General features: G+C 28.0%; 6 protein-coding genes and 1 long non-coding RNA gene across 7 annotated transcripts; 1 reads left to right on the top strand and 6 right to left on the bottom strand.

Moving 5' to 3' along the window:
* Positions 1 to 429: 429 nt before the first annotated feature.
* Positions 430 to 3,537, bottom strand: LOC105431362 (odorant receptor 67a-like). The gene is made up of 8 exons (XM_089081918.1): positions 3,362 to 3,537; positions 2,974 to 3,093; positions 2,744 to 2,861; positions 2,207 to 2,489; positions 1,942 to 2,061; positions 1,775 to 1,865; positions 1,471 to 1,616; positions 430 to 1,353 (listed from the first exon to the last, which is right to left on the bottom strand). Exons 1-8 carry the CDS (start codon positions 3,515 to 3,517, stop codon positions 1,038 to 1,040), a joined length of 1,350 nt encoding a protein of 449 aa, XP_088938044.1. The 5' UTR covers positions 3,518 to 3,537; the 3' UTR covers positions 430 to 1,037.
* On the top strand, positions 3,520 to 11,244 carry LOC148935442 (uncharacterized). Its single transcript, XR_016140431.1, has 4 exons — positions 3,520 to 4,257; positions 8,407 to 8,447; positions 9,015 to 9,877; positions 10,131 to 11,244. It is a non-coding gene; the product is annotated as an uncharacterized LOC148935442 (long non-coding RNA).
* On the bottom strand, positions 4,118 to 6,450 carry LOC148935443 (odorant receptor 4-like). Its single transcript, XM_089081919.1, has 8 exons — positions 6,263 to 6,450; positions 5,910 to 6,029; positions 5,723 to 5,840; positions 5,191 to 5,455; positions 5,004 to 5,126; positions 4,786 to 4,876; positions 4,462 to 4,598; positions 4,118 to 4,334 (listed from the first exon to the last, which is right to left on the bottom strand). The coding sequence occupies exons 1-8, from the start codon at positions 6,416 to 6,418 to the stop codon at positions 4,175 to 4,177; spliced, it is 1,170 nt and encodes a 389-aa protein (XP_088938045.1). The 5' UTR covers positions 6,419 to 6,450; the 3' UTR covers positions 4,118 to 4,174.
* LOC105431361 (odorant receptor 13a-like) lies at positions 7,304 to 10,030 on the bottom strand. Its single transcript, XM_089081889.1, has 8 exons — positions 9,755 to 10,030; positions 9,566 to 9,683; positions 9,157 to 9,477; positions 8,899 to 9,021; positions 8,664 to 8,754; positions 8,361 to 8,497; positions 7,713 to 7,845; positions 7,304 to 7,481 (listed from the first exon to the last, which is right to left on the bottom strand). Exons 3-8 carry the CDS (start codon positions 9,459 to 9,461, stop codon positions 7,431 to 7,433), a joined length of 840 nt encoding a protein of 279 aa, XP_088938015.1. The 5' UTR covers positions 9,462 to 9,477; positions 9,566 to 9,683; positions 9,755 to 10,030; the 3' UTR covers positions 7,304 to 7,430.
* A 16-nt stretch (positions 11,245 to 11,260) lies between the features above and the next one.
* Positions 11,261 to 12,570, bottom strand: LOC112552925 (putative odorant receptor 85d). The gene is made up of 5 exons (XM_025219399.2): positions 12,387 to 12,570; positions 12,060 to 12,150; positions 11,828 to 11,964; positions 11,462 to 11,594; positions 11,261 to 11,388 (listed from the first exon to the last, which is right to left on the bottom strand). The coding sequence occupies exons 2-5, from the start codon at positions 12,102 to 12,104 to the stop codon at positions 11,338 to 11,340; spliced, it is 366 nt and encodes a 121-aa protein (XP_025075184.2). The 5' UTR covers positions 12,105 to 12,150; positions 12,387 to 12,570; the 3' UTR covers positions 11,261 to 11,337.
* LOC148935441 (uncharacterized) lies at positions 12,350 to 13,721 on the bottom strand. Its single transcript, XM_089081793.1, has 5 exons — positions 13,563 to 13,721; positions 13,383 to 13,502; positions 13,183 to 13,300; positions 12,577 to 12,838; positions 12,350 to 12,503 (listed from the first exon to the last, which is right to left on the bottom strand). Exons 1-5 carry the CDS (start codon positions 13,719 to 13,721, stop codon positions 12,350 to 12,352), a joined length of 813 nt encoding a protein of 270 aa, XP_088937919.1.
* Positions 13,722 to 15,524: 1,803 nt separating this feature from the next.
* Positions 15,525 to 17,652, bottom strand: LOC112552336 (odorant receptor coreceptor-like). The gene is made up of 7 exons (XM_089081914.1): positions 17,557 to 17,652; positions 16,948 to 17,209; positions 16,716 to 16,832; positions 16,460 to 16,550; positions 16,248 to 16,384; positions 15,878 to 16,010; positions 15,525 to 15,811 (listed from the first exon to the last, which is right to left on the bottom strand). The coding sequence occupies exons 2-7, from the start codon at positions 17,196 to 17,198 to the stop codon at positions 15,761 to 15,763; spliced, it is 780 nt and encodes a 259-aa protein (XP_088938040.1). The 5' UTR covers positions 17,199 to 17,209; positions 17,557 to 17,652; the 3' UTR covers positions 15,525 to 15,760.
* Positions 17,653 to 19,717: the final 2,065 nt, after the last annotated feature.

The raw sequence follows: 19,717 nt of genomic DNA, 5'->3' as shown, positions 1-19,717 counted from the left end.
ATATATATATATATTTTGTAATAATTAGATTGTCAAATATGTATCTCAAATGTCAACCCAGATCCGAGCACAAGTAGGAGAAATATATTACGCAGTGTCGGCCTGTTGTATGATATGGCCACAGATCGTTGCAGTTTAGCAGAACTCGTATAATATTGTAGTGCGACTCTCGAAAGAATGTATACATTGTCCATTTCGCCTTTTATCTATTGCTTTTGCGTGAGTGAAATTCAACTCGAGGTATAGATCTATAGTCAGTCGTTTATGAAAAATTCTGTTTAATCTTGTTGATTATCGCGTATTGCAAAATACATACGCTATTTCTTCACGTTTGCACCACTCTAAGAACCGCGTTTACCATCGATTGTAATAAATATTTATTGCATCCTTATTATCTATGTTGCATATTGATATAGGAAAGTTATATGGTATAAACTCTATAAAGAACTTCATAAGATTTTATTAGAAAATTGCTTGAAATACAAACTTGGAAGAAAGAGATATTCTTTCTTTGAACGTATAATAATTCTTTTTACATTTTACTTTTTTTGAAAAGCAAGATATTTTGAGATGACAATGAAAAGTATTTCAATCAACTCGTGTTACTTACTGCTACTATTTTTTGCAAAATTTTTCAATTCTTAATGTAAATATTAATATTACCATTAGCATTATATTTTCTCATGTAACATATTTGTTACGTATATACTACTGTATAAACATTCATAATTTTTAAATATTTCAACACATGTAAAAATAAAAAAAAAATAATAGAAGAAAATAAATCCAATATTGTAATTTAAAAGAAAAAATTTTTTTATATTGACAGATATTTATATAACAATTTTTAGTAAATTAACGTGGATTTCCTTAAAGAATTTTCAAGAAATAAAAAATTAATTGATAAAATTTCACAATTTTATTCAATATTCTACAAAAAAGACACTGGAAGGAAAAATTATCATATGAATGTGCGATTTTACAAGATCTCAATTCTGTCAGTTACTAAAGTGTAATGAATAATAAAATCAATGTTATTACTTATATTCAAAATTTTTGTTACAGAGACCGTAGTAACATAAAATATGATGATGACGTACGCAATACCTTAAACAAAACTTTATTTTTATAAAATTATCGCACAATATATATATATATATATATATATATATATATATATATATATATATATATAAGTATAAAATAATCACCGTACTTACCGTATTGAAAGTTACATATGATAATGCAACAATTTTACCAATTCTTAGTATTGATGGCTTTTCACTTCTCATCATCATCATTATAAGAAGCTTTCTCGTTGCTATCGGCATATTATACCATTCTGAATTATATCTGCAAATTTTGTAAAAAATTTATACCAATTTATACCAATCTAAATTATACCAATGCTATTTTTTACAAATATATTTTTACAAATATATTAATATATTAATAATATGCAAAACGTACGCAGATTCAAACACCTTCTCACTAGAATCTATGATTTTCTGACCTTGCCAATTTTCAAAAAATATATTAATTAAAAGTCCGTTTAAATAAGCAGCGGGTTTTAAAATTAATGTGATCCGAGTAATGTTTTCCGAATTGTTTATCACCTACAAGATAATGATATATATATATATATATATAAAATTAATAAACTAATGAATATATAGTTAATTTAATTAAGAAAATATATTAAATATTTAATAAAATAATTTGTGAATGTACAATCAAAAAGTATTATAATTATGAGAATGTTTATCGGATATACCTGATATTCCAGAACGCTCAAAATAAATACAGTTAATCCAACATGTATGAAAAGAGGTAAGCTGTATACTGATTCCAGAACAGCGACAAATCTAATATAAAATGTATGAATATATTAATTTATTATATTGTTATTTATATGCTATTTATATGTCGCAATACACTTACTGTATTGTTTCTATGTGTCTGCGGATACTATATACGATATTTGAATAAGATTTGTCCTTTATAGTCATCATGAGTCTATTATTCTCATTTTGGAAAACTAATGCGGTTTCCAATCGATATCTAAGCTCAATTGTATTACGAAATTTTTAAAGATAATAACGTTAGATTGAAACGAGTATTTTGCGCGATATATAACCGTCTTATTATTTGCATATGCATTTTCACAGAAACTATGCTTGATTTGAATTTAAAATATCCGATTTACCTCAAAGACGCATATAAACCGCAGCAATATTCGACCAGTGTCAGATACAGAACATCAAATACAACTAATAAAACTGTATACGAAAAATCGCATATGGCCGAGTGTATGAAAATTGGAACATAATATGTATCCAAGTCAATCATATAATTAACACGATGAGGCAGTCCTACTTGAGAATTTGACTCTTTCGCTGGGGGTTTATCAATTTTGTTGGATCTCATATGGAAAAATCTTGTCACTAATGTCGAGAGCATGTAAAGAATGCTGTGGCCTAATAAGAAACCTAATTTGCAGGAAAATTTCCATAATTTACATTTATCGCCATCGGCAGCTATATAATAAGTTTGCTATTACACGGTATGTTTGTATATTTATTATTATGATAATGCTATCGTAAATATCTTAAAAGATATTTCGAATACGCCGAGCGTGTTTGAAAATTATTTAAAATATAATATTTATGTAGAAATATGCTTGAAATTTTGTCACTGCGTTGTATTATTAAATTATCACGGCGGACTATATTATTTAATTCACCCGTATAAGCGTAGCCTAACTTTCGCCCATGTAGCGCGTGCGAATTCTGTATCTTAGTTTCCTCGTCAGATTTTGCGGAAAGACAGATCTCTCGCATTTTTATTAGAAGCACTTTTATCTATTACTCAAAAAAAAAATTTTTTAATATAATGAAAAAAATCCTTTTACATTATTTTCGGATTTTATTTTTATTGTTAATAATATAGACGACAACATTTTTGTTTACGCACCTTTGGTAATGTGTATACCACGCAGAACATTTTACTTAAAGTCACTATAGCGAAGAAAAACAACGGCAGAGCATCGATTACTTCAAAGGAATCATGCCGGACTTCAATTATACCTAACATCTGCATTTCTCGTCGATTACATACATATCATTACACACAATGTAATAGCGTAACAATCACATAAATAGCTTTAATTAAACCATCCAACCGTAAATTATATCAATTAAAAATATACTTAAAAGCTAATATTAATTTTACACGTATTGTTGAGTTGGAATATTTAATTTCTAACACATTTTTTGAAAAATAATGCAATTTTAAAAGTTGAAACGGTATACGCAAGCAACTCTCTTAAAATGATAGGACGCATGACTTTTTTTTAACGTACCTCAAATATAAATCCAGATCCGAGGATGAGTAGCATTGCGAAGTATATCGCGTAACGTCTGTTTATCGTATGAAACGGCCATAGACCACTGATGTTCAACAGTACTCGAATAATATTGTAATGCGATTCCTGAAAGAACTGGTCAATATCACCCATTCTATTTCTTATCTTCTGCTGCTGCTATTACAAAAGTGAAATAGTCAACACAGGATATTTAATAGGCCGCGTCCCATTGAAAATTCCGTTTAATGTTGATGTGTTTTAAAATACAGGTCCTATGTTTATATCGCAAAAACCAAAGTAATCCATCGCAAAGTTGTAAGATTATGCAAATTACGTAATTGGAGGAGGGAAACAGTTTCACGATTGAAAATATTGTCTTGGTGTATTCAACGCGGGCAATAGAGACATGAAAATTTTATTTGTTAGTAGAGAGACTCAATCTAAGGCCAGACTGTTGCGAGAAGGTATAGCTACTTTGTTAGAATATAGTTGTTAGAAAATAATAATTTTGTCAGATATAAGTTCATCAAAGCTATGGAAATGTTTCATCAAAAAGATTAAAGAACATTATTTATTAGTATTGATATTTTTATATTTATTTTTTTCATAAGTATAGACATTATCTTCTGCTGTTACTTAAATAACTAATAATATTATACATTGCTCTCATATTGACAATAATTTTACATTTTTCAGAAAAAAGATTCTGAAAATTCTAGATTACCGTACAGATTGTAAGACCGTAAAGTACGAAGCAGATACACGTACGACCTAAAAAAAAAAAATTTTTAGAAAATTATATAAAATATCTCAACAGGGAAAGCATGTGACGCTTACCGCGCTGAAACTTGGAAGAGAAAGAATCATGATCTTTCCAACGGTTAATGTACAAGGTAAGGTGCTTCTCAGCATTATCATATTCAAAAGCTTCCTGGATTTTGGCGATGATTCATACCATTCACCTCGATAACTTGTATCGAAAACTTTATTATTATGCGGATGGAAATTTTATTTTACAAGTTTATTTCATCTTTATATAAAGTATCTAGATGATTTGTATAAAATTTATTGAATTGTAGTTGTGTACTTTAACTTACATTGACGTGTACACGCGATCGCTATGATCGATTATTTGTTGTCCCAACCAGCATGCGATATATAAGTGCAGTAATTGAGCGATTATATAGCTGGCATGCCGGATTGCAAGATGTGGAGTAAGAGTATTATTAGTCGCCTAAATATTCCGAAACAAAGTCAGTTTTACCACAAATTTTTGTTATTCACAATGTTTAAATCACAATGTTTTATTATATTGACATTGTTATATCATGATAAGTTTTTGATAATTGTTATAATTTTATATAACATTTGACTATTAATTATTTTAATATTAAATATTACATTATATGTCGAGCATGTACCTGTAGGGCCGATAGACTCATAGCTAATACAATTAATCCAACTTCCATGAAGAATGCCTTTGTATAAACAATCTCCAAGCATTTGGCAAACCTTATTTAACGAGAGATTTTGATAATTTGATTTTCCGCTTTTTTAAAATAGATAAATAGGAAGTTTTTATACTTTTTACATTCTCATATTTTTTTTTATATTTTTTTAATCATACAAAGGTACTAACCATAAGGCATGTTTATGTTTTTGAATGCAATATACGAAGTTTTTATACATTTTCTCGTTTTCCTCGAGCAGAGCAAGTTCCTTATCCTGTTCGATAGATATTCGTATATGTTCTAGTCGATATCTTGAAAATGAAATATCTGAGTTTTTAAAGCACTTTTTTATTATTTAATTTATTTGATACGTACCTGACGACTGAAAATAACGCGCAACAATGTTGCACTAAGATAGCTACGAAGGTATCGAAAGCGACTACGATAGTAAGCCGAACGGCAGTAGACAAATAACTATGAATTAATACAGGATAATAATACTTATTGAGATCTACATAATATTCCACATGATACGGATATCCTTTTGGCCGCGTGGCATAGTTAGAAGTTACATTTTTGCCGATTATTACTGGAATTATCTCCATTAACGAAAAGCCGCTGCCGAATATATACATGCCAGCTAGAAATCAGACGGCACTTTAAAAGAATTATATTCGTGTAACACGATCCAATTTAATGATAACTTTTTTGTTTGTTGTTGACTTTGTTTTTGACGTTAAAAAGCTATTTTTAATTTATATATAAATGTTAATTTTTAAATCAATAGTTATTTATATTAAGACAAAATTAATTGTTACATAATTATCGAATAAATATTTTCTTTCATGATCGCTTTGTTAGTTTCAACGTGTAATATAATAATAATCGTTATATATTAATTTCTTACTAGCATAGCCAACAGTAATACTTTTTCCACTCTCCGCAAATCTATTCAAAATTTCAAACTCGCTTCTGATACTCCACGATTGCCAGTCCTTTTGTATGTGTATAAGAAGTATCTTCATCTACGACTTAAAATTTTATTTTTTTAGAAACGTAATCTTGTATTTAACATTAATAAACTTTTTGCATACCATCTCTGTATTACACATCAAATTCGTTATCTTAATGATGCAGGCACAGTCTATTATGAGCGGAGGTATACATTCGATAATCGCATCAAAATCGTCGCGTAACGTCACGACAGCGAGTACCTTGAATCCGATATTTCCCAGCAAGATAAAGATATTTCGTAAACAAAAAAATATTTTGTAAAATATATACAATATGATTTGCGGTGATAATTTGCAATGATAATTTCAAATATTTTTAATTCTAAATCTTTAATATAAATAAATGTCTGACATATTTCTTGTTTTCGAAATTTTAATTTACGGTTAACGAGATTAATAAAGCAAGATTAAGAATTGCAATGTAAGGAACGTACCTGCGCGATAGCTTGCGTTATACCGATAAGTGATATTGTAATAAAGAAAACTCGCCTCTCTTTGTCTTTTTGAAAGGGCCATTGTCCCAATAATGACAGCAGCGTACGATTGAGACTGTATAATCGAGACTGAAAGATATTGTTTGATGTATTCATTTTCAATACTCGATTTTGAATACTGCACCATCACCACTACTTCTCATAATTTCCAATCTAATAAAAAATTCTCTCAGAGAGACCGATGTGGGCAGTTATGATAAATTACGAATATTTCCTGATTATTCTATTAGAATGATGAAAGGCTCGGACGATCAAGCGCTTATCCCAGAAATATCTGTGTGATGTTCTTTTATGATTGATTTTACACAGGTATATCTTATAGTCGGCACTTATACCTTGCAGAATTACCCTTATTATTATCGGGATATTGTCAAGTTTCACGGCGCATCATGACCGTATTTGCCATGTATTTCTTCGGATTATACTTTTGTTTACAGAAATCTATATTGGATCTTTCTGAAATTTGAAACTAATTCCTGGACCTCTATTTTCGAAACAAATTTAGTTTTACAGATACGCAAATATACGTTTTATTTATTATAAATATAATTAATGCAAAAGATATCTATTCTAAAAATGATATTTTAACAATAAATTTAATCGATAACTTAATTTAGTCAATTTAACTTAATTAAAATAAATATTTAGTAAGATAATTAATAAATCATAAATTGCAGAGAAAGAAAAATTGAAGACATCAGTTCAGAAAACAATATGTATTGAAGGCTCTTTTTATAATTTAGAAATTTATCTTTATTAAATCTTATTATATTAATGATAACAACACAGTGTAGATTAAAATGTAAATTAAAATTTTTTGAAAAGAAAACTAGATTCTATTTTGACAAGAAAATTTACTCAACAAATAATTAACGGTATAGATGTATCATTATTGTTATTTTATATGTGCAGTAATATGTATAAAATGAATGACAAGCTTCTCGAATTCAAATGCGATATTATTGATGATCATTGCTACATCTAATCATTTTATGAGGCTAATGATGAATTCGAATTATCTACGGTAGGAGAGTTATTGCCACAGTGATAACACATAGGAGCTTCGTAGCCGAGTGTGATAGCCGTGTCGTCAACATCGGGACGGTGATTATTGCATAGAAGTTAATACAGTGAAATAGGACATAGAGGCTTGTACAACCTGTATAAAAAACAATTTATTTACACGCGGATGACTACGAGTATTGTATAAAAGATTGCATTGTACATTATTATTATTATATACTAATAATATATTAATTTTGCATTATGTTCCATGTGAAACATGTGATTAACTTAAACTTTTTCTTTAAATAATGTATATGTTTTTATGAAGAATATTCTAATTCTTCAGAATATCAATTGATAATTAGCTCACGGATTATTTTCTTACCCCGCTGAAGCTTCGTAAACACATGACACTCATTTTCCCAGCTGTCAATTGACATGGCGTTTTGCAACGTATTAACATTAAATTCAGTGACTTTCTCGCTCGTAGGGAAATGGCATACCAATTTGCTGCATAACTGCGAAATAAAATACTTATTTGATATTATATATTGTACTCATCTCCTTTTCTGTCGTACGAAGTACATTTTACATTTTTTTAGCAATAAACTCGCAATATATACTGTCCTGAATTGAAAATTTTGCTGACTGCAACAATAACATTAATAATTACAAATATTAGCAAAATGTAATTATTTTTATCTTTCTGTTTTTCAGATTATTATTTCTTGGAGAAAGCTTTTGTATATATGGAATAAAAGTCTTATTTGAAAATAAATTCCAATTTAGGATCACACTTCAATTTGTTTTAATCTTAAGCTTGCTATTTTTTATTATTTCTAGTAATTTAATATTAATAATTGAAATGATGCATTATTTCATTTTGATAAAATCTCAATGAATATATTAATAAAAGAAATATTATACTTATAATTGTTGCTGTACTTTTTAATGTTCTCTATGATAATAATTGATTTTGTTTACCAGAATATATCGCAAGTTTATATCAAAGAATATACATTTGCACGCTTACATAGATTTATGCATATTAAAGCTGTGATCTATTAATTTTTGTCCAGGCAGGCAGAGAAAAAGAAAGTGTGCCGACAGACATAAACCCGTGAGTAAGAATCTAAACGCTTCCGAAGGCTGATTTCGGTTGTTCACTACCTAATTGGGAATCGAAGCTAATAAAATTAGGAGGCTAACAAATTTTGATTTTAAGATCTCTTCAAGATAACATAAATAGAAGTGTTCTATTAAGTCTCAAATAAATTAATAATTTTTAAAAAATTAATATTTACTCTAACTAATGTAATTCATAAAAATCACAAACCTGTACTCCGCTGAATGTCATAATCGCCACGTTCAGTACTATCAATGCCACAAATGATATACTGTATGAAGACGCCAATAATTCGGCAAATCTAATGACAGAGCACTCTCATCACATTTCGTATAACAGTGTTTAGTATCGAGTTTGTCTTTTCTTATATTCTAGAGTAAACATCATCTTAGGCAATTTGTTGTTAAATTAATCCGCTCAGGACATTCTAATTTATGATACCTACTGTAAAACTTGTTTGTGCTTCGAGACGCTGTCACTGATTATGCGATAATGTTCGTCGTCTTTGTACAGCGGGTAAATGTTAATATTGAGGTCGTCATTTTGCTTTACATTTTCCAGTTGGTGTCTGGGAAAAATCATTAAGTCGTCAGAAAATTTCTAAAATAGAACACCAGCGTAAGAACGAATTGCAACATTTCGCATCTGGGATTTCGAGTTGGCTGTCGCTACTGAACTACTTTCGCGTCTTTGTGAACCGTACCCTATCGCTTGGAAAAGACCACAAGCGTGTTGTATGTAAGCTATCATCATGGAGTCCGCCGCTACCGGAATGGTCATCAAAAAGAAGGTCGCGTAATAGGAATGCAATAGGATGATGTAATAATATTTCTTCGTATCGAGGACAGCCTCCACGTGGTACAGCAAGCCGTGAATATGCGTTTGATTTGGGTTTGTCAAGATCGCCACGATGGACGGCGTGACGGGCAATATCATGTACAAGCACATGGAACCATACATTATAACTATAAAAGTGTGCGAATGTGATACTCTTAATCTCTCCATCATCTTTTTGCAGCGTACGCTTGAAAATTTAAGTGCAATTCAGAACAGAGCTAGTAGAAGAGAAATATCGATGTAAGATGAATGATACGTCTTTCAAGATACCTCACCTGCGTACACCTTAGCCATTTTTTTGCCCTCGTTGGTGTAGGCTGTTAAAATTTGTATCTGAGCCCCGAACGTTGCTAATCTCCAGCTGTCTCTCATTTGGATAAAGAGACTATTGAACTGTCCAAATTTATATGACACAATATACTTTTAGTGATATGTGCTTAAATTTAAGATTTCTACTCACGTACCTTGCGAGCGTTAAAGAAATAATTTGCAAACTTTATGATGCACAGTGAGTGAATGATAATAGGAGATGAACATTCGATAACGAGACTCCAATCCTGCCACGCCGCCACTAAACCGAGTATCTGGTACGAAATAATAAGATATATTTGTCTTTAGAAATTATCAAAAGCCTTTAAGTCAAAATTGAGAGAAAATATATAATGCTTGTGTATTTTCGGAAATTATAACAACAAGCAACTTAAAATATAATTTAATCCATTAATAATAAATATGTGAAAAAATCCGTTTTTGTAACAATTAATAACAAAAATAATATCTCTAATTGTACAGTTTTCTATTTGTATCGCTTAATTAAACATTATGAAATTTAATCAACAGTTGGTCAGCGCGCAAACCAGCAAACAATATTGACTGCAAACAATGAGAAAAACGTGACAGGAAAGAAAGATTCTCTTCAAGGCGGACTGTTCCGGCCATTGACCGATCCACGACATGAAGAGTTGATTGATTTTATAATGCTCCGCGTTCATTCTGACTCTCTACCGAAAACTAGAATGCGTCTAGTAACCCTTTTCATAACAGAGATCAGCTCGAATATAAATTTCCTGTTTATCTTGTATTCCCTTAGTGAATATCTATAATGCCTATAAAGGTAGACGGAAATTTGCATAGTTGATGACGGCGTATCAAAAGAAACGCAATCGATCCCACGGAAGGTATATACAAACTATATTACTACAAAGTATACAGAAGAAAATTAATCCACTTACCTATATCTTTATTTTACTTGAAAACTTTCTTGTAAAAGCGGATATTTATCATAAGTTGTACATTTTACTTGGAAAGTGGTTGCAGTTATTCATATCTATAAATCTCTTTCTTGCATAAAAGTATCTTTCTCTAATATATATATATATATATATATATATATATATATACATACATGCCTTTCAACAAAGTAAAGTTAAACATAATTAAACATAAAACATTCAATCAATATATAGGTATGTTTTTTTAGTACATATTTTTGAATGGTAGTGTATTTTAATTTTGTTATTATTTTTCTATTTATTTTTAACAGATATTGTGTGTGTGTGTGTGTGTGTGTGTGTGTGTGTGTGTGTGTGTGTGTGTGTGTGTGTGTGTGTGTGTGTGTGTGTGTGTGTGTGTGTGTGTGTGTGTGTGTGTGTGTATGTGTGTGTACAATTGTATATATAATAATATTATAAATTGTATATATACATACAATTTATAAAATAAACATAAAGGAATTATATATATGAAAAAATTATATATATTGCAATAAAAATTATAAATTATAATTTTTAAAATTATAACTTATAAATTATAATTTTTATTACAATATAATGATTTTTACATACATTTATCACATATTATACTGATAATATTTTGTATAAAAAAATAATTTACATAAGATTAAATTAAACGTTTTTTCAAAAACACATTTTATTGGTGCATTAAAAAAACTTAATTAATATGTACGATATATTAAATAAATAAAGTAAGCATCATCTTTATGTATGTTAACACGTAATTTTCCAATGAAAATCATTATATGCGATTGTTACTGTATTGATGTAAGCATCGTAAAATAAGACATGGTCGATTTTAAAAGCTGAAAATAATATCATAAAAACACTGTCTAAAATTTTAGTTATCATAGAAATGTATATTATATTTGTACATACCGTGCTAAAAGTCTCCATTGACATTATGAATAGTTTACCAACTTTTATTTGACACGGTTTAGTAGCACGTAGTAATGTCAATCTTAAAAGATGTCTTGATCTCAGTGAAATATTATACCAATTGCAGCCGTAACTATTAATGCGTTCAACAAATTAATTTTTATACAATTCCTATTTGCCTATCAATAATTTCTAAATAATACGAAATATGAATACGAAATTTGAAATATAAAACAATTAAATTACGAAATATTTATATGATACTAAAATAGTGTTAATTTTACATATTTTTCTTCAATTACAACATAATTTTTTTATGAATTAATACAAGAATTGTTTCAATTTCATTTGTTAATAAATGCATACATTACGTCATGAAATTCACTGCTATGATCGATCAGTCGTTGAGATGTTAAACTCAAATAATATATGTGTACCAATTGCGCTAAAGTGGCAGCGAGAATTCTGATGATTTCGTCGATTTGATTATCTACCATTACCAACTTAAATGATATGTAATTTAATTAGATATCTTTTAAAATAGATATATCATATCATTATTATACATAACATTTTTAAATTTATTTTAAATATTTACCTCAGCTGTGCTAAAAGTTAAGCATATAACAACATTTCCCAACATTAACAGAAATGAAGTTGCGTAGGCAGATGAAAGCAGATCAGAAAATCTCCGCGAAAAAGGATAAAACAGATATATTAATCTATTTGTAAAAATTAAATCAAAAATTTAATACAATTAATCTAATTAATCTATATAAAATTTGACATAAAATTACTTTATATAACGTATGACTAAATAAATAATTAATTAAATATTACGTAGAACAGTCTCGTATTTCATATTATAGATTTTTTAAATTTTCATTTTTAAATTATGTTAAATGTATCTAAAAACATTACATACTTTAAAACATGTTTGTATGATTTGATGCAGCTGATTATGACATGATACGCTTTATCATCCGCTATATTTGGCTTGAGCAACACAAATTCTGAATTTCCTATACGTTCTATGTTGTACCTATTTTACAAAAATATAAACTAAATTTGAAATATTCTTTATTATTACAGCTTTGTTCGCAAAAACAACTTACTTCATACACTTAAACAACGCGCAAACATGCTGAATGCAAAGTATAAAGAAAGTGTCGACAGCTATCGGCACGGAGACTATATAGAATGCGCTAATAAATATATGAAGCATCAATAGATTGAAATATTTGTCGATGTCAAGAACATGTTCTACGCGATACAGAAACCTAGCTGAGTATGTTTCGTTCGTCGGTAAAAGCGTACATATGCCACTAACGACTATCGGTGTTGTGGTATAAAAGAGCCACATAGCGTAAAGAGCAGCTAGAATCAGTCATTTTCTTTTCTCAAAAATATTAAGCTATTATTAGAGAGAAAAGCACATTTATATAAAAGCTTTTTGAAGAGCATTTGAATGTAATTATTAAAATAAAAAATACTGATTGTACAGTCCGCCTATAGAACTCTTATAATAGTTGAGAAAAAAAAAAGAAGAATAAGGAAAAAAGAAAATTTAAATTGAAAAATAATCTACTGAAATACTTAGATTCAAAGTAACATAGATAAGAATTATCAATTTTTTGTATATTTTTGGATTTTCAATACTAAACCTATAAGACAGAAATAAGACAGAAATTTTTATTTGTTATGAAATAAAGGTAATTTACTTGCATATTGTATTGAGAAGATCCTGCATTCTTCTGCATAACAGCATAATATTTCTTTTTCTGGTCCCTCATGTTTTACTTTCCAAGTCTCTTCAACATCCTCCAGAAGTTTTTTCATCTGCATCTCGAAGAAATCGTGTAATTTAAATTATAAAATGATCCGATTAATTTCGCATGTAGCAGAAACATAAAATACGAACTTTGTAATTAATACACACGCAATTAACAAGTTTCACGATGACAAGACTATTCACCAGTAACGGCGAGGCATTTTCCATGATAATGCTAAGATCTGTTATCCCAGCAACTAATCCCCAAAACTAGAAAATCGAAAACGAAGCTATCAGTTAGTTTTTAATCCCAATGAATTGCAATCATACGTATTTTTCGAACACCTCTAATGCCGTCACAGTGAAAAGGAAGAACACCATGATGCAAAACATCAGATTATTCTTCAGTCGCGATTGAAACGGCCACTGACCGATTATGGACAGGAATCTTTTGTTGAGATAATAGTAGCGATTGTCATAAAAAGACATTTTGTTATAGCAAGATGGCAAAGGAATATTCAATGAAACAATCACATAGTTCGAATATTCACTTTTAGCCGCAAGACTTATCTCGTATTCCTTTAGAAACAATTTCGCTAAAAACGACACTGAGACAATATTCCTCAGCGTAGCAAACTATTACGCATGTATAAATAATGAATCATGCTTTTCTCAATGCACAACCCTTCGTAAACGATGAGATATGACTGCGACTGTGACATTATATATCTTTCGCATTATAAATTAGGGGAAACTTCTAAAACTGTAAGATAAAAGTTTGTGCTAAACACAGAAGGTTCGGGATTGACTTTGAAATGATTTATTTCTTTCAAAATGAGCAAAACGAGAAAATCATTCAGATGAAAAAATGGAAATAATTAAATGTCTTATACACGGCTCTCTTAAAAGTGGAAATTGGTTACGTATTTAATTATAATATTATAATTATAATAGTTGTTTAATAATAACGATGACAGCAAGGTGATGATGTATGTGTACATATATTATATTAGATTCTTATTTTACATAAAAGATTTTAATGTTACTTGAAATGTTTAACTGAGCCGTCTCAAAATATAAATATATAATTACGCTTCCTAATATAAATAGGAAAAATGTTGCATTCGTAGATGAAAGCAGATTCGAACGTCTTTGAAATAATTAAACTAATAAATCTATATGAAGTTTTATATAAATAAATCAGTTTTCAAAGGCAATTAATTAGTTAACAAAAAAATAAATAGTTTTATATTTAAATCAAATACATTATTAAAGTTTTATGAAATGACTTTTTTAAATGACTTATTTAATAAATTGTTTAATATATTTTACTAAAGAGAATTTTAATAAAAATAAAACACTATACATGAAGCAAATTTTAATTTTGTATATAAATCAAAATAATAATTATAATAAAAAGCATAAAATTAATTGATTAATTAAATTAAACCAAAATTATGTGTAAGTATTTCAGTTTATTCTACTAATATAATTTTTATTTTTTTTTCAATATATTTATTCTAATGATTTGATCGGTTGATATATCATTCAGTTGATACGATGTAATCAATAACTTTTACTATATGTAAATATGTGCACGTAAGTTAGTGGAAATAAAAACTAGTACAGTCGACACTTATACTAGAATTCTCTCACTAGAAAACCCTCATCATTATCGGGATATAAAAAATCAACTTTTATGGCAAGTTGAAAAGCTCAATATGATATAAAGTAATTTTAATATAATATTTATAATTATACTTTTCATTTTTATTTTTTTACTCTGTTTTAATTGCATATAGTGACAAATTTGTTGTATTTATATTGTTAACAATTCAATGATAAATCTACTAATGATATTAATTCGTTAAATAATTCTTGAAAAAAAAAGATTATTAAATAATAATAAATGGTACAGACAGTATATATATATATATATATATATATATATATATATATACATACATACTGTCTGTACCATTTATTATACACACACACACACACACACACACACACGCACACACACACACACGCAACGTTTTTTAATTTGATTAATAAATTTTAACGCGTTTATTATATTTGTTATTTTACAAATTACAATATTGTAATTTGTTTCGTACATTTTTTATTTTTATTAAAATCTGTTTAGTTAAATTTGTTAAAATAAATAATGTATTGTATTATTTATTAAATAAAGTTGAAAAAATTGTGAATGCTTTATACAACTTTCTTAATTTGTTTAGATATTTTATATTAATATTTAGTTAATTAATAATTATAGCAACAAAAGGATGATGTACATTTGTATTTATTATTTATTACATTACGATCACATTTATGTAAAAAAACAAATTGATATGAACACAAAATTCATAGTTTTTTTAAAATCTGTTTTGATTAGTGCATTATAAAAATGTTTGAGTTTGTATTTGTGTTTTATGTTATAAATGATATTAATATAATAAATTATGCAAGAAATAATGATATTGATGTTCTCAGAGGTTTCCACTAAACCTCCAGTATGGTTTTTATTGTAATGACGTAAGCATCATGAAATATGATAAGGATGCTTGTAATATCTAAAAATAATAAAATATTTTTCTATTAAATAATCTATAAAATAAATATATTATGATTATACGTACCGAACTAAAGTTTTCCATCGACATTACGAATATTTTACCAGCTTTTATTTGGCACGGCTTAGTAGTACGTAATAATGTAAATCTCAAGAGATGTCTTGATCTTAATGACAGCTTGTACCAATCGCAACTGTAACTGTTAATTCGAAAATTGACATTAACTTTTCATATAAATTTCATTTATCTATCAAATAACGATATGATTGCTAAAGCGTTTCAAATATTAAATTAACAATATAATTAACAATAGAACAATTGAACCGCAAAATATATTATCGCGATGGATTCCTGATCCTAAACATCTTATCTTTAATTATTAATTTTTTAAAATTAACATAGAAATTGTTTGAATATTTTTAATTAACATACACACATTACTTCTTGTAGCTCACTGCTCTGATCCATCAATCGTTGAGACGTCATACTCAAAAGATATATATGTAGCAACTGCGCAGAATTAGCAGCGGCAATTCTGATAATTTCGTCTATTTGAGTGTCTACCATTATTAACTTAAACAATACACGATTTTATTAAACACTTAAATAAAAATGTACTTATAATTTTCTTATTTACTTTTAATTTACCTCAGCCGCGCCGAAGCTTAAGCCTATAACTACATTTCCTAATAGAAAGAGAAATAATGTTGCATAGGTAGATGAGAGCAAATCCGAAAATCTACATATCGAATAATAAGATATACGTATTTTAAATTATGTAAACAAATCTAATGTAATTACTTATTGGCGTAAAAATTATTTAGAAGTTATCTTAGAAATACTTTGAGTATAACTATATTATATCATGCAAAATATATTTATAAAGAATTATACTGATATTTACTTTAAGGCATGTTTGTAAGATTTAATGCAATCAATTATGTCATGATATGCTTTATCTTCCTTGATATTCGGCTTGAGCAATATGAAATTCCCGCTTTGTATGCGTTTCATGTTATATCTATTTAATAAATTCATTTCATGTTATATCTATTTAATAAATTAATAAATTTTAATAATATCACTGTTTTAAAAAATAACTTTCTTGATGCTGCAGTTTTCAGGAGGCGACTCACCGTATACATTCAAATAATGCACAGACATGATAAGTGCAAAGTATGAACATAGAATCGATAGCTATTGGCACGGACATGATGTAGAATACGCTGATAAACGCAACCAGCATCAAAAGATTGAAATACTTGTCCACATCAAGAACATGTTCTAAACGAAATAGAAATCTGGCCGAGTATGTTTCGTTCGTCGGTAAGAGCGTGTATATTCCGGTAATGACGAGCGATGTCGTACAATAAAAGATCCACGTCATGTAAAGAGCAACTGAAATAACAATCTTCTTTCACTTTACATTTTACTTAAAAATCACAATAGTTTAACAAAAACAGATAGTCAATATAAAAATTAATAAAAAGATAAATTTTTTTATAACTTTTTTTTAACTTTTATAACAAGTCTGCTCTCTTGATTTATATCTAATCTCTCGAAAGTTTGAAAACAATTTGAAGAAAGAGAAAAAAGAGGAAGTAGTCATAACTTTTTAGAAATAATGTAAAAAGAACAGATCGAAATGAGAGAATGTAATATTAAAAGCTAAAAATGTATCATATTGCCAAATTTATAATATTTATATGAGATAAATTTTTTTAATTTATAAAGAAAAAACTTACATGCGTATCGTATCGAGAAGGTTTTGCTTTCCTCTGCGTAATTCTGTAATATTTCTTTTTCTGGTCCATGTTTTATCTTCCAAGTCTCCTCGATTTCCTCCAAAAACTCTTTCATCTGCATCTCGAAGAAATCGCTCAATATACAATTACAGAACGCACTGAGTAGCTTCGCATGCGGCAGAATGTAAGGTACAAACTTTGTTATTAGTGTACACACAGTTAATGAACTTCATGATGATGGAGCTATTCGCCAGTAATGGCGAAGTATTCTCCATGATGATGCTTAAATTTGTTATCCCAGTTATTAATCCCCAAAACTATGAAAAAGAAATTAAAGAGAAATTGTCAGTCTCGATTCTAACGTATCGCTGTCATAAATATCTTTAAACACCTCTAAGGCTGTCAAACAGAAAATGAACAAAGATGATGTGATGAACATGATGTTACCCTCCAGCCGCGATTGAAACGGCCATTGGCCGATTATGGACAGGAACCTTTTGTTGAGATAATAGTAGCGATTGTCATAAAAAGACATTTTGTCGTAGTAAGATAGCAAAGGAAATATTCTACAAAACAATCACATAACTCGTCGAATATTCAGTCTCTTAGTCGCAAGACTTATCTCGTATTTCTTTAGAAATAATTTCGGAAAAAATAACTGAGCTGAGATAAAGTTGTACAGTACCGTGCAACAAAACGTTGCACATGTATAAATAATAAGTGCTTTTCTCAATACACAACCCTTTGTAAACGGTAAGATATATACGACTGTGACATTATATATCCTTCGTATTATAAATTATGAGAAACTTCTAAAACTATAAGATAAAAGCTTATATCGCGAGATTCAGAATTGAGTTTGAGATGATTTATTTCCTTTGAAGTGTGGAAAAGGAAGAAACCAAGGACAACATAGAAAATGGCAATAATTACATCTCTTATGGCTTATCTTTTTAGAAGTGAAAAATAATTACGTATTTAATAATAATAAGTTAATATTATTATATACTAATTTAATAGTTTACTTAAAATGTTTCCTTCAGCTGCGTCAAAACTTAAATATATAATTATGTTTTTTAATATAAATAGAAAAAATATTGCGTATGTAGATGAAAACAAATTGAAACATCTTTATGTAAAATAATAAAACATATTAAATTAATTAAATTATATGAACTGTGGTATAAAAAAATCTGTTTTCATGATAGAAAAAAATAGCTTTATTTTTAATTTTAATGTAACATATATAGTTATACTTTTCATTTCCATTATCTTATGCGTACGTTAACTGCATATGGTAAAAGATCTGTTATATATTTATATCATACCAACTGAATGATATACCAACTGGTGATATCAAATCATTTGAATCAATAAACTGAAGAAAAAATAAATATTATGTTAGAAAAGAATAAACTATGCAGACGAAATAGATACGTATAATTTTTATTTAATTTAATTAATAAAGTTTACTCTCTTTATTATAATTGTTATTTATTTTATACAAAGTTGTAATACTTCATACATGTTGTTTTATTTTGTTTTAGTCAATTCCTTTTAATATTTAATATATTAAGCAATTTATTAAATAAATTTGAAAGTATTTTATATAATTTTAATAATTTATTTGACATGATTATGTATTTAATGATTATTTTTATTTGCTTAATAATTGTAGCAACACACAGTGATGATGTACATTATGTATTTATTAATTATGTTACGATTATATTTAAAAGGACCAAACTGAATAACATGAATGATATGAAAAAATGATATAAATATAAAATTGAAAACTTCTTTAAAAACATCTTGACTAGTATATTGTTGAAGATATTTAAATTTATATATTTAAATTTATACATAGTAAATGACAGTACAGCATAAATATAATATAAGAACAATAATGACGTTGATATGTTCCTAAAAACTTTTATAAATTTCTAATTATAGCTCTTATTATAATCGTGTAAGCATCATAAAATATGTTAAGAATGTTTTTAAGATCTATAGTCACATGATTATAATCATGTTTCTCGTACGACTCTTTATGTCCGGAGCATCTATAACTGCGATAATATGTTGCATTATAAAGTTTCTAAAATTATAAGATAAACGGTAATATGGTATGGGTAAACTGCACTGTATCACAATAGTGAAG

The sequence above is a fragment of the Pogonomyrmex barbatus genome, unplaced genomic scaffold, assembly GCF_055798465.1.
Source record: "Pogonomyrmex barbatus isolate J1 unplaced genomic scaffold, ASM5579846v1 scaffold5, whole genome shotgun sequence".
NCBI lineage: Eukaryota > Metazoa > Arthropoda > Insecta > Hymenoptera > Formicidae > Pogonomyrmex > Pogonomyrmex barbatus.
Note: the sequence above shows the minus strand (reverse complement) of the source record. Positions and strands in the feature narration are given on the sequence as shown.